Source organism: Aspergillus oryzae, chromosome 4, assembly GCF_000184455.2.
Source record: "Aspergillus oryzae RIB40 DNA, chromosome 4".
Lineage (NCBI taxonomy): Eukaryota > Fungi > Ascomycota > Eurotiomycetes > Eurotiales > Aspergillaceae > Aspergillus > Aspergillus oryzae.
In genome coordinates, this window is record NC_036438.1 from 953,128 (window position 1) to 967,982 (window position 14,855).

At 48.1% G+C, this 14,855-nt stretch overlaps 4 protein-coding genes across 4 annotated transcripts; all 4 read right to left on the reverse strand.

Annotated features, from left to right (window-relative positions):
* Positions 1-268: 268 nt before the first annotated feature.
* AO090012000388 (PaaI family thioesterase) lies at positions 269-781 on the reverse strand (the record flags this gene model as incomplete). Its single annotated transcript, XM_001727360.1, has 1 exon — positions 269-781. The coding sequence occupies one exon, from the start codon at positions 779-781 to the stop codon at positions 269-271; it is 513 nt and encodes a 170-aa protein (XP_001727412.1).
* Positions 782-1,622: 841 nt separating this feature from the next.
* On the reverse strand, positions 1,623-4,710 carry AO090012000389 (putative beta-galactosidase; the record flags this gene model as incomplete). Its single annotated transcript, XM_001727361.1, has 2 exons — positions 1,623-3,114; positions 3,167-4,710. 2 exons carry the CDS (start codon positions 4,708-4,710, stop codon positions 1,623-1,625), a joined length of 3,036 nt encoding a protein of 1,011 aa, XP_001727413.1.
* Positions 4,711-6,409: 1,699 nt separating this feature from the next.
* AO090012000390 (uncharacterized protein) lies at positions 6,410-9,502 on the reverse strand (the record flags this gene model as incomplete). The annotated part of the gene is made up of 1 exon (XM_001727362.3): positions 6,410-9,502. The coding sequence occupies one exon, from the start codon at positions 9,500-9,502 to the stop codon at positions 6,410-6,412; it is 3,093 nt and encodes a 1,030-aa protein (XP_001727414.3).
* A 1,095-nt stretch (positions 9,503-10,597) lies between these two features.
* Positions 10,598-11,422, reverse strand: AO090012000392 (uncharacterized protein; the record flags this gene model as incomplete). Its single annotated transcript, XM_001727363.1, has 1 exon — positions 10,598-11,422. One exon carries the CDS (start codon positions 11,420-11,422, stop codon positions 10,598-10,600), a length of 825 nt encoding a protein of 274 aa, XP_001727415.1.
* Positions 11,423-14,855: the final 3,433 nt, after the last annotated feature.

Sequence of the window (14,855 nt, forward strand, 5' to 3'; positions counted from 1 at the left end):
GCTTCGATGCGGGGAAATTCAGCTTATGTCATCGTCTACGGGGTCTTCTAACGATGTAAATGTAAACTAGTTGACTGAGAGAGAATCTATCATAGGTCTCACGAAAACGCTGACCATGATAGAATGCTGGAGGCCATCTCAGAGAATCTTCTTCCGATTGAGGCATTTCGGAAGATGTAGTCAGGGAAGGATACCTATAGTAGAGTAAACAATCTCTCACAATGCACACGGCGGCACCTTGCTCAGAAAGTAAAAGAAGGCAGTATATTTAAGAAAGGGAAGATCTATTCATAATGAAAAGAGCTTCGCTTGTGGTACAGATATTCCCAGCAGCGTCCCTTATTTCTGCTTTCACGAACACCTTCCGGCGTTCGACCTTGACAATCTCCGCCCGCGCCATGATAAAACCTTGCGCAAGAAGTAGCTTATGATACGTCGTGTTCAAGCTAGCAGTGCGTATCCCAAGACCACGATCAAGGCCCAATGCTGCTACCAGGCCGCCGGTAAGTTCGTCCATAAGCGTTGCAAGAAACCCTCCATGCGCGACCCCATCTTTCCCCGAAACCCCGGCTCCAATCTGCATCACGATATATCCTTCGGATTTAATTCCCTGTGGGTCTTGAGAGGCTCGATATAAGAAAGTGCGTTTCTTCCACGCATCGTCATGTTTGGTGGTCTCTCGAAAAGGGTTGGAGGCGCTGGTGTCGATCCTGAGATCGGGATGGTTCAACCAGGCAGCACACCAAGAGGCTGATTGGAAGTAGGAAAGAGGGGTTGACATGGGTATTGATTATGATAGGCGGACTTGATATATTGATTTCATGAATAAGGAAGTGTGGTGGTGTTTATGCTCGATAAGTACACTCGAACGGGTTATGTATAAATGTACATATAGGGACCGGCACGAAGCCGTCGGCATCGGGACTCGCTCATGTAGGTTGTGAATCGGCACCTCGGGTCTTCCTCGGCTATTAAAATCCGACACCTCTAGATATATACACTTATGTTATACAGGCATACCTAGTCATTATGTACATTTCTAGCACTGTGGAAAGGCGGCTAACTCGGCATAACCCGCAAACAGTAAGTTCGAATCGACTATCGTAGTGCGGCATACCACTCATATGCCTAGCACAATCTATGATATTCAGCCAGCCTTGGAGTTCGGCTGAAAATCGATCACTATTTTTCTGAAGATCGTGCTTGGGGCTTAATATAAGATACAGAGATTTGGGTTAAGCTGATCTACACTAAAGAAAAATTATTTCTGTCAAAAAACAGGTATCCCTGCATTCTAACCCAACGGAATGTACTAATAACCGGAAATCCAGCTGAATCCCCTTCTAATAGTCTGTTGCTAGTGAAAGCTATGAGCCAATTATCCCCATGCCATGCTGTTGACAGTGAATCTTTTTTGACTGCCCCCTACGACGCTGTGATAATATCACCTGGACTCGGGTAGCGCAGCCGGGGAGACATGTAGACTCTACAGATGGGATCCAACAAGTCAATATAACCTTGATTGATTGAGTATTCTTATAGACTATTGGATACTCCGAATAGGACTACAGCCACTCGAATTTGGCATCTGAATTGAAACACATTAATCAAACGCCATCCCCCTAGGCCAAGCTCATCACAAATGTAAAATCGAATGGCTCCGTCCTACACTTGTACTTCTCGAATGGCTTAGGACCGACAGTCGCGGATCCCAAGCCATGGTTGTCATAGTCGAGATTGAGCACAGTGACGTTGAGAGGATTGAGATCATGAGGGTGCTTTGCATCATTCAGGTCGAATGGCATATATCGTCCAGCCGTGAAGCTGAATGAGGCGCCCTCATCTGCACGACGCACATCCAATGTCACCTCTCCGTTAGAAACCTGCAGCCATCGCAGGTCCTCACGGTTTCCGTTCTCCTGTGGGTAGTCGTAGTACGTAAATAAGTCCTCCACAGTCGACTCATATCGACCCATGCGGCATGCCTGCTTCGAGTCCTTATAGTTCTCTCCTGGGCCTCGTCCAAACCAGCTCACATCACTGAACTCTTTGGACATGACAGCCATAAGTCCGATACGGGGAACGACAGACGGCGTGTTCTTACCCACAAACTCACCCCTGGCTTGAACACGAATTGCCGGGTCCCCAGTAGACACGGTGTAAATAAGATCGGCTTCCACGCCCCATTCGAGTACCTTTGGGGCCACGCGGATCTGGAAGTGAACCGTCACTCCGTTCTCTGACTGTGACCATGTCACGTCCCGAACCTGCGTATGCATCATACCGACCTTGGCCGCATCCCATTCCACGCCGTCACCTGCACTTGCCTCGTCATTTTGAGTCATTGCTCGGTAGAAGTAGAGCTCCGGTCCCTGCTGGAACATGCTGACGCCATCCACTTCCCAGGTGACATTGCCCTGCAGGAGGTCAAATCCAAAGGCCGTCCCACCGGTGGTGATGTTGAGTTTTGCTCGGTCCTGGGTTACTTGCAGCCCTGCCTGGCGTGCAGAGGGTGACACAGCACGCCCAACAGCTGCCATTGAGCGCTGGACAGAAGTCCCAGGCAGGTAGAGCTGGTCCCAAGCCACAATGTGGCCCTGGTCTGCCCAGATTCGATTCTCCTTCAGTTCAAACTCAATCGTTAACCACGCTTCTTGGGAGACATCATCGATATTTAGTGGCAGGTCCACAGTGCGATTCTCCCCGGCTGGTACACGGGGCAGCGTTAGTTCAGTCCGGTTGGTCGTCCGGCCGTCATAGACCATATGCCAGAACACATTCAGTCCGCTGAGGTCAACAAAGTCGTAATGGTTGGTCACAATCATCTGGCTAGAGTCCTCGGTCAAGCGTACAGTGACCGGCTGGATGATCTTGGCGTACTCCAGCAGACTGGGCATAGGTGTATGATCAGAGAGGGTCAGACCGTCCATGATGAAGTCGGCATCATTAGGCTCGTCCCCAAAGTCACCACCATAGGCGAAATACTCCAGGTCCCCTTCTTTCTTTAACAAGCCGTGGTTGTTCCATTCCCAGACGAGTCCTCCCTGGGAGAGAGGCTCCGATCTAAACAGGGCAACGTACTCCTCTAGTCCACCAGGGCCGTTACCCATTGCACTTTGACCATTGTCAGCAGCCAATCCCATCCTATCCTGGAAGTAATACTTACTGCGCATATTCGCAAAGAATCAGAGGCTTATCCGTGTGATTTGCCATGTGCTCAAGCATAGTATCCGGACTGGAATACATATGGCTATAGATATCTGCTGATTCGGCCTTCCGGTCCTGTTCATAGTGGATGATTCGTGAGGGGTCCCTCTCCTTAATCCACTGGTACATGGCTGCCTGGTTCTGACCATAAAAGCATTCATTGCCAAGGGACCAGATAATCACGGATACATGATTCTTGAACCGCTCTACCACCTGCTGGGCCCGATCCAAGTATGCATGTGTCCATTCGGGGTTATCAGACAACCATGTCGCCGCCTGTTCCTCGGTATCTTCAATATGACCAAACCCGTGACATTCAAGATCTGCCTCAGAGATCACGTAGAAGCCCAGTTCATCAGCCACATCGAAAAATGCCGGGTGTGGTGGCTGATGAGCAGTGCGAATAGTGTTGATATTAGAGCGCTTCATCTGAATCAAGTCTGCGCGCATTGCCTCGTAAGGAACAGTTCGACCGGACAAATAGTGATGTTCGTGGCGATTAACCCCATAGATAATAATGGGCTTTCCATTAACTAGAAAGTTTGAGCCACTCATTTCAACCCGGCGGAACCCAACTTTCTGGCTAATAGTACGGCCATTGAATTCGATTAGGATCGTATATAAGTTGGGAGTTTCAGCAGACCAGAGGTGTAAATCATCCCCCTCTACTCTCTTGGAGTAGCGATCCGATGATGATCCTGACCAGCTGTCTAATACCCCCCCATTCGGCAGGAGGACCTTAATACTCATGTCACCATCTTCTCCCTGGGTACTCACATTGACGTTTAAGGTGCCAATCTCAAGACTATCATCCAACTCTGGCATGACACTGAAGTCTGTAATAGCAGACTGAGGGAACGGTATGAGGTAGACATCTCGGAAGATCCCTGAAAGCCACCATTGATCCTGATCCTCGAGGTAGGAGCCATCAGACCATTGGTAGACCCGAGTCGCAAGTGTGTTGGTATCATTAGGTGAGAGGTATTCGGTGATGTCAAACTCGCTAGGGTTTCGGCTACCTTGACTATAGCCAACTTCCTCGCCATTGACATAGACATGGAATGCACTGTCCACCCCTTCATAACGAAGACGAATCTGCTGCCCGTCCCAGTCCGAGGGGACTTCAAATTCACGCCAGTATGACCCTGTTGGGTTCATATATGAGACGTTCGGTGGGGTAGCAGGGAAAGGGTAGTCAATATTGGTATAATGTGGGCGGCCGTACCCTTGCGTCTGCCACATACCAGGCACCACGATATCATCCCAATCATTCACATTACTGTCCCAGGAGGGGGACACGAATGGGGAGGCATCATAGTGAAATTTCCAAGTCCCATTCAGGCTGTGGAATAGACTCTCCTCACGATCGAATGTCAGGGCCGCTTCCTCGTTCGGGTAGAGGTAAAAGTGCGCCCTGGGGGCCAATGTATTGCGATGCAGCACATTCAAATTAGACCAGTCAGGCAGGGCTCCTGGCCACCCGGTGGTCGCAAGAGACGCCATAGGGGGGATGGTGGACTCGTCACAGTGCGTCTGCCCTGCACCTTTTGGGTGATCCAGTTCCAATAAATAAACCCCCTCTACCAAACCCCGCCATGGAGGAAAGGCATCTATGCCAAGCCCTGGGGCCAAGAATAATGATGGCCCTGTTGTTGCCAAGAATCCTAGGGTCAAGAGCCACATTTCCCGCGAGATACTCCTCCACTACTCCACCCGGTAGATACTGTAGTGGTGAAGGCCCCGACTCCCCTCACGCATGGATAGGGTGCCTTGGCACATCTTTTAAACATGCCCAGACGCAAGGAGTTACTCCGAAGGAATTTGCTTTCTCCGCAATGGGGTGACATCGTTTTGAAGCACACTTAGTCGATCGCGTAGCCTCTGCCAGCGAAGATTTAACCGATTGTCTCGAGTATCCAATTGAACTGGATGTAGCTTCGCTGTTCGGAAGGATGGAAGCCATGTTCGCCCTGGGCCGGCCAGTCTCTGGATTATGCTCTGAATGTGAATGGCCGTCTAGCGGAATATATGATCTCGAGCGTGAATACTTTCGGAAGTCACCACACTGGGCTGTATACCTCGACATTCACCGGGATCTCCGAAGTACTGTTTCTGTGCTACCGAGAGGGGAGAGGTCTATCTGGCTCCTCCGTACTTTCAACCACTATACTAGGACCGGACATATCGCCGAGAGCTCCGCAATGTTGAGTAAGGAAAGGGAAATATAACGCTTGTGGGGGTGACTGAGCCCAATACAGACTCCGTCCCTGCATGCCCATGACTCGAGGTATGGGGGCCTAAGATAGATGTCATCAACTCTGACATCAGAGTGCATAGTACCCAGATTAAATCTACTCGAAGTCACAGTCGTTGAGCGCAAACTATCGGTTATTTCCCCGCACTAGGACGATGTTCATCATTTTAGGATATGATCGTCAACCGGTCCTCCGACATTTAGCCGAAGTTGACTTCAGTCCTTTGTCCGTACACATTCACAGAGTAAATGGGTATTAGGCACCATGGTGCGGACGGGGGGTCTTCGTCTCCAGGGTTAGATAGTAGATACACATAGTCCTGGCGGTACTTGAGCTGTCTCTAATTTCTTGACTTATAACAGCCGACAGGTTCAATGTGACTAGCTATCTGTCTGCAGTATGTACTGTCAGCAGCTTGCTTATAGTACGCTATAGATCGAATAGTAATTGCTACCAGGGAAGCGTTGTAACTACGACTCGTGCGCCATACAGCATAGCTGTAAAGGATTCGTTATCAAATTTAATATTATCCATAAAGTATTTCCACATTTTTCCCAGTTCTAGATGAACAATCATTGCGTCTCGTTTACAGGAGCAAGATAATTAACAAAATACTGGTGGAAGATACCGAAAGAAAAGCAAAAAAAGATGTTGACGAGAGTGGGATTTGAACCCACGCCCCTTTCGAGACTGGAACCTTACTCCAGCTGAGAGATTATTAGTTATTTGTTTGATTAGAAAGTGATAATAGTGGTACTAACCGCCTTAGACCGCTCGGCCATCTCGCCTTGGTTGAATTTTTGCCCTCTTATTCAATTATATTAATCAAAGCGAACGTGAAGATTCAATGCTTCTAGCCGAGGCTTTCTTCAAACCAACAATAGGCAAGGCCTGTGAACCGAAAGGCTTTGATATATGATTGACTGAACTATCATGTAGTCCTGTACTCAGGCGCCAAAATGAACATACTGTGCCCAATGCAAAGGCCGCTTGCGGTACTGGGAACTCCTTGAAATCTGCAAGACGGCCTTGTGAAGTGCCAATGAGACCGTGCCGTCATTATACTCCATCTTTCCACCACGACACAGTTCATAATAAAACGGCTTTGCAATCTCTGCACAAACAGTATCGTCAGCAGGCCACAGACACCCAATCACGTTCCGGAATCCGGCAACCTGAAACCCGCTCACGACATGCAGCACCTCATCGACAAGCCATTTGGATCGGTTCTCGGCGGTTGAGCATGCGGATAGATAGGCGATCTGGCCTTGTGAACAGTCAATCTCGTACAGACTGCCGACTGTAAGCCTGTCCTGTTCTGGCGAGTCGCCAATGGTCTGGAGTAATAGTCCGCTTTGAGATGGGTCCCTGGGCTCTGATACCCCGTGGCAGGCGAAGTGGGCAATATGGCAGTCTGCGAGTCGTCTCTTGACTGTGTCAGCATCAGGTTGGCTGAGGCATTCCGCATGAACATAGTTCCCGATTGTGTCTGTCACGGCGACTATCTCTGCCAAGACACCGTCCAGATCATCAGCACCGGGCGTGGTGGCCATGGACACTGTGAGGAGCTTTGGGCACTGAGTTGCCTGGTTGGATAGAGGCTCTCGATTCCTTGTATATAAGAGGGCTCTCAAGGACGGAGTGTAAGAAGAAAGCACTCGAGAATTGGCGCTCTCGTTTCGTTCCGTAAGGTGATTGCCTGCCGCATGAAAGGGAAATGAGCTGGCCAGCCCTGTTCCAACCCACCACACCCTTGGCATGTCTTCCGGAGAATCATGCACTTTATATTGGAGCCCATCAAAAACAGGCTTGACGCACACCCTCCACAGCCAGGAGAGAAAGCGCAAGTAGGCTTTGTTATTCGCACCGCGGTTGACTGAGGTAGCTGTCATGTCCTTCTTGATCCAGTCTCTGGCTTCGTCGGGGTCGAGGCCTTGAAGATGGATTACTTTGAGACCAGTTGAGGAAATAACTAAAGCGTCACTCCCCACGCTAGTGATGTTGACGATAATAACCCTACCCCTCGCTGCGCCTTCCTTAACTTCTTCTTCCGTGACTCTCTTCTCGGAAGAGTCTACTGTTGGACTAAAATGGATGTCCTCTGTGGGTGCTTCAGATCCTCCTTGAGCTCTCTGACTATCGAAGTGGTAGTTGGCTGCATTGCCTGAGCAAAGGCTCACAGTAGGGGTGTGCATCTCATAGAGCGGAATTTCAACTTCTGCAGACAAACCCAGCTGTGTATTCCGGCGTTTAAACAGGTCACTCCGGTCATTCATCAGAAGCCTCAGGATAACACCGCGTCCGCGTTCTAACAAGTCGAGTGCTTCAATAGGAGAGCGTTTAGTTCTCAACGCCAGGGAAAATGCATATGTGGCCAGACCGGAGAAGACCTGCACAACCTCTTGCTGATCTTGAAGGGTGAGTGACTGATTGTGAACAAGTGGGAGAACATCAATTGCCGCTGTGGCAAGTGCATAGGCTTTCTCAAGGTTAGATTGTTCGATGTAGATTGTAACTGCCCGATTTGCCGCTCTAATGCGTCCGAAGGGAGAGGCTCTGAGAGAGTTCCACACTTGTAAGCTCAAACCCAGTGCCTCTTCTTGATCATCAGAATTCTGGCAATGAAGAAGAAGTGCAAGCTCGTCTTGGCAATCAGCAAGAATGTCAGTTTCAGTCGGAAGAGCAGCGATGGACTTGCGGCAAATTTCAATAGCAGCTTCAAGGTGCTCGTCGTTGTGTGTAATCATATACATAATGCGCCTACAGCCCGCCATGACGCCGAGGCACAATTGAGCATGCAAAGGACTTCGTACTCGATCGAGGGCACATGTGAACGTCTGCATTGATTCTTCAAGATAGTTGGGCTCCCTTGTTGCTTGAAAAAGCTCCATGAGGTAACGGCCCAAGTTGGACAAGATTGCTGGCAGCCCGGCATGGCTGGCGGGTGCGATTTCGACTGCCTGCCGTGACGCGTGTTCTGCCCCTTGGAGGTCTCTTTGATCTCCGCTACGGCGATACCGGGTACCTAGACAACTTGCGAGAATATCCAGGTTAGTTGCAGTGACAACCTTGGGCATTTGGGACTCGTTTTCCAATGATTTGCGCAGTGCTTTAATAGCGTCGTCAAGGTCCCGTAACCTCAACGTAGCACTATATCGGCGCAAAAGAATGCCTCCTAGAGTGGACAAGAACTTCGACATTTCATGGCCATAAATAGATGCCAGGCTGAGCGATCGATGGGCTATCTTGATTGCTTCTTCCAGATACTTTATCTCTCCGGACAATTGGTACTGCTCCTGGGAGGAAAATGCCAGCCTCTGCAGGATCCCTGGAAGTGCATGGTGGTCCTCAGGCATGATCTCGGCTGCTTGTTTGCAATCCGTGATAGCCCTTTCAAGTTCAGATATATCCCCAGTGTGCTCAAACAATTCCCGAAGGCATTGTCCACGGAGTGCTAGGATTTTGGCACAGATAACATGATCTTCGCCCGGTCGATCTAGTGCCTGGCTACATACTTGAATTGCTTCGTGAAGGCAGTCCACATCGCCAGTATTGACGTATTTGAAGTCCAATTGACTGCCTAGATGGTATAAAGCCCACGCGTCATGGTCATTCTCGCCAGCCCCAGCAGCCGCAGCCTCACGACTCGCCGAGAGAACTGAATCGATGTCTTGGAGATTCCCTTGAGCCTGAAAGCGCACAAGAAGGGCATTGCGTAGCAGAGCACTAGAGTTTGACTGAGTCGGATGATTATTAGGCACTAATTGTGCTGCCCTGCGAAATGCATCTATCCAATTGTCAAGATCTTCCATTCGGTCTGTGTGCTTGAACATAGCAAACGCGCAGGCCCCCAGGCTACGGAGTCTATTTGCGAGACCATCGTCACCTTCCGGCGTGCACTCCACTGATTGCCTTGTTACAATAATGGCTTTCTCCAGTGCGTCCCTATCCTCCGTCTGCGCCCAATGTAAAAGATAGGCTTTTCCGGAGTTGTACAATAGCAGTGCCATGTTGGAATCGACTTTCGGCGTGAATCGCATTACTTGCAAACCCAACTGTTGTATCTCCTGTAGAGTTTCGATATCCTCCGTGCGCTCATATCGTTCACGGAGGCGGCATCCCAGACGTTCAAGTCGAGGGATTAATTCTGAATCATCTTCATCCGTCGCTTGGACAGCCTGGCGAGAAACCTCAATTGAGAGATCTAAATATTTTGTTTGGTTGTCATGAGAATACCTTTCCTTTAGCGCTCTAGCGAGGTGGTCCAAGAAGTACGCAAATATCGGTATGTTCTTAGGAATCTCATCCAAGATCCGCCAATATATCGCGGTTGCCCGATCGTGATCTTCTATTTCTTTCCTTTGTCTATAGCTTGCATGAAAGGCTTCGGCAATGATAGCCAGAGTGATCCACTGTTCGGTTCGAGAACAGAAATGGTTTGCCTTATTGTCTCCCCGTTCACTGTCTTGCGAATCACTAGCTTCCACCTCACTTGTGATACAATGGGTTTGACTTCCCCAATTAGTTCTAATACTGTGCGGCAAATAGAATACGTCTCCCCAAGATCACCCTGAGCAGGGACTAAATCGCGTAAATATCTGGCATTGCGCAACCAAGACTCTAAATAGTGCGGCAACCGAGAGTCGTCCTGAGGTGTGATAGTAAGTAGCTTTTGGAATACGCCTATAGCCGCACAAAGAGTTCTAGCATCTCCGGTGCAATGATACTGCTCTTCCAGTAAAAGCCCTTGGTTGGCTAACTGGGCTGGATCCGTGTCGGCTTGGGTGGTAATCACTTCGGTATCCATGTCAACTTGGTCGGTATCAATACGCAAAACAAAAGGATTGAAAGAGAGACAAGGATGAAAGGAAAAGATAATTGCAATTGTTGTTTGTATTCCGGTGATCTTAGGCACCCTTGGCTAAAAAATATGGTGAGCTCAGCCTCGCCCCCAGCCACGTCACTAATTTGAAGGACCTCTGCGCCTAGGCGAGGCTGAGTATGATGTCTACTTGTATCGATGCAAAAATGTCAATCTATACCCACAATGGATCATGAGAGTGAGGGGTTTCTGAGCACTTCTAGATCATGCCAGTCCCTCTATGGCAGTTTCTATAAAAATTACAGATCCTCATTTAGGCTGCAAATAAAATAGTCTCCGAGCCAATACGATGCTCCTCAAATTCCCCATCCAAATCCAACAGATCCTCCAACTCAACCTCCACCATATCATCCGCCTCGCTCTGTAGATATCGGGGACGATCATAACGCTTCCACCTAGCTACTTTTTTAAGAGCCGCCGTATCCACATTCCTCGACGAAAGAAACCCAAACTTGACCTTGCGATACTGCACCGCAACAATCTGTTCACCGGGAGCCTCAAACTGCATCTCGAGACTCTCACTATGATCTCTAGACCCGCCGACCGAAGGATCGACCAATCCCCCAAGCGGCACGACTACGCCCGACGCATTTAAACCTGCAGATATAGGAGCCGTCAGCTGGCCACCTATCTCCTTCCCCTCCGACTTCTGCACCCCGATCCGTGCATCCAGAACTGTATGATACCCAACGACGAGATAGATGGACTCGCCCTCGTCGATAACCCGCTCTATCCATTTCCGAACTTCTTCTTGCTGGACTGCGTCCCTAAACCACTGCTCACTGTTATCCAGGTAGTACGTCTTCACTTGGCTTGTAGAGGTGTGAATCGCGGCTGCCGTGCGGGTTGATATCCATGTTGAGAGCAGGGCAGTGAGGTCGGAGGCGAACGTATTGGTGCTGGACAAGGCCTCGCTGCCGGAATACTGGGTTTGCACTTTCTCTATAACCGGGGGCGCGGATTGCAGAGCTGGGTCGTGGTAATCTTGGTGTGGGCAATCGATGTTGCAAAGGAAACGGCCGATTTTGACGGAGGTGGGAGGGAGGAAAAACTGGCGTAGAAAAGCAGTTTGACGCATTTTTGGGCTGGTTTGGGTTGCCCTGTGTAGGTTGTGCTGTCGAAGTTTATGATACTACGCTTCTTGACGCGTCTAGGTGCGGGGATGCAAGCAACGGGCTTTAAAGAGGAGCGGGGGTAAAGGAGACAAGGCTCTTTAAAGCAGGCATAAACCTCCCGGACTTGGCAGCCTTGTGTTAGTGTTGATGTGAAATTTGAATAATCAGGCCAGCCTCCCCAACCCGGGGTGTTTTGCTTTTATTCTTCAGCTGAATGCTGTCCCTTTTGATCCAGGTATGGCGATAGAGGTAAACTAACGAAATCTTATACTATTTTTGGTAGCTACGATTAATTCACTAAACTAACCCAGCTATGTATATTGTATTATGGTTAGGGCAGGTGGTTAATTAAGCCGCTTATTTTCTAAATTGGCAAGGCTGCGGTGTGAGGAGGTGTTATAAATACTTAGGGAAATGTTTATTAGAGCACGAGAAGCTTTGATACTCGTAGGGATATGGCCACAGACATTGAATACTTGTATCTATATGACTATATGTATTTTCAATTAGATTGACCGATCGGATCATGTTATGTATATAGATTTTAGTCTTGAAAAGCTATTAGCTCCGTAGGCTTCTGTAGAAACCCTAAGGTATACTGATTTCTTGATATGCAGGACAGGGACAGCAATGTACTTAGACCAGAAGACCCAAGGACTACGCACAGGCTATCTGTACTGAAGCATGCAATAGGTTGGTTGACGAAAAGTCTACACCTAAATACGGAAAATGGTACTTTGTAGTCATCCCCTCCTTTACTTGAGTTAATCAGACCCTCCCTGTCTGAAAGGCTGCAGTTGTCCGGGATATCAAGAGCTTCTAATCAATCAACTGCATCATATATTTATGTATTCATACGAGCTTGACTGGAGAGATATTGTTAAAAGCAGCATTCTAGTGATAAAGTCCGTTAAGTGATACAGCTGATAGATCGGTGGCGTTCTCGTAATGCCATATTCGGTGGCCAAGGTAAACTAAGAGGTTGTGAATGGATGATAGTAGGTAATAGAGGAGTGGGATGTTCACTCCCAAGTGACCATTTTCGTTATAGGGAAGTCTTTTGCCATACAACAGTTTCAATGTACAGTCATCGGTGATATGCGGCGGTTGTGCTTAGGTTTTGGCATTCGACATATTACATCGGCTGCGACGCCATACAAATAAAGGTTTGTTTGTTATCACAAGACTGTCAAAAATAATATGCCTTCTCTCAGTACACAGCTTGGTTGTCCCTAGGTCAACAGTAGAGAAGAAAAAGGCAAAAAAAAAAGATGTTGACGAGAGTGGGATTTGAACCCACGCCCCTTTCGAGACTGGAACCTTACTCCAGCTAAGAGATTATTAGTTATTTGTTTGCCAAGAAAGCGATTATCAGTAGTACTAACCGCCTTAGACCGCTCGGCCATCTCGCCTATTGGTTGAATTGCTTTTGTTGTTTTGCATATATCAAGCAGTAACTTTACTATAAACATTGTCTTCTAAAGGACTAAATATGTAAAATGTTTACGGTGCAGGCAATTCGTACATATGCTGGATCTTTTCTTTTTTTTACTCCCATGAGCTCGATTAGTTGGATATCCATTTCTAATTGAATTAATCCTTCGAGGATCTCCTTTCTAACCTAGTAGGGACATAACCCGAGTAATTTCATTATGTGTATAGGCAGCTATACAATCTCAGTCATGGCTCTAACAATGTCTGCGACTGCTTGTGTATCATACTCGGCCGTGTGGTATAGATCAATGTCCACATATCTTGACTGACTCTCCAGCAACCTTGTATGAGTCGCCTCGAGAGTCATACATGACCACCCTGCTGGCAAAAGCTTCCGACATAGCACTGCAATATTAATCGTGTTGAAATTTTTGCATGGGAAGTGGCTCCGACGCTTCACTATTAATTCGTCCATACCAGTGAGTATCCTTTGGAAACACTGCATATCCTGAGCGCTATACCAGCTGAATATATTGACTTTACCAGGGCTGTAGCCTAACTTGAGGATGTGTCCTCGGATCTGCGACGGTTTCATTCCATTCGTTCGGTAACTCTTGTACAGCCGAACAAGGAATGGACCAATATTAGCTCCAGTGTATGGAGTTACAGCTTCAATAATTTCACTGAGCGATATTCCGTAATCAACGTTTGTACTCAGAAGTGTTTCGCCGTCCATTCGTCGGATAGACACCTGCAGAGGTATGGGCGATTTTGCTCTGATTGACAAGAACTCAAAATCAATAATCCAATTAGCCTGGGGGCTTTTCAGGAGATACTCTTTAAGGAGCTTGAGTTCCCGCTCGCAGTGGCTTCGGGAGGTAAGATTCCATTCGAGCTGTGAATTCTCCTTGTCATCCATTCTTCGTTCCGTGCTGCGGCTCGATGCGATTTGTAAGATTTCCGCCGAGTGTATACCACAATAGCGTGAGTTTGCAACTTTTGGCAGAGGACAGGTATAAAATTCACACCTAGGTTTGTTGTCCACCAAACGCTCCCCTGACCGCAAAAGAAGAAAGAGCGAGTTTCGTTTCATCAGATTACGTCTTTTCATATTTGCAGTCGTATTCGCCCTTCTATCATTATCAGCAAGATATTCTTCGGCAGTATCATCGTCTTGGCTTTGTCTAGTGTGCTCTAGGAGCAAAACTTGTCTGATTAGGTCAGATGGGATATCTGATTCAGAGATTGTATGTTTTAGCCTAAAATCTTCTTGACGAAGGTATTCAAATGGCTGCTTCCTTAATGGGGTGCTCATGAATGATACTCTTGAGCCGCGTAAGCGAATTTGGTTAACCAAGACTGAGAGGTCGCTATACACCCCAACAACTGGTGTAACCGGTGCTGTGCGCCTATAAGTAGCATGAAGAATGGTATCATAGAGCGTCCAGGTTGTAGAGAAACGGCGTGGTCTCCATTTGGGACTTTCGGGGTCACAGAGAAACAACATATCAACGTCTGTAATATGTAAAACTGGGGAAGCATGAAAATTGGAGAGATTGGTCGTCAGGAGCCCATAATACTGCCTCTTTGTGTGATCTCGGCCGTTGGCAGCGACGTGGTCAATTGTCCACCCTTGAAGGAAGTATTGATCAGGCGCAGAAAAACGTAAAGTATTGGGACCCCGCATCGATAAAGCCAAGGGAAGCAGAATTTTGGCATTATCAAGAAATGAGAGAATGGCACCCCATTGTGTCGGTGTGCTCGCATACGGCGCATCGTAGTCGAATCCAACTCTCACCGGTATAACATATTCAATATTATCGCTCGCTTTCAACAATTCTCGGCATACTATTGCAACACAGTTCTTCAAATCTTGATAGTAGACACGTGTATTTCCATGATGCAAAGTAGGGGATATATCTTCCTGAGCCAGGGGTGCCTGAAGATCATTTCTTTCGTCGC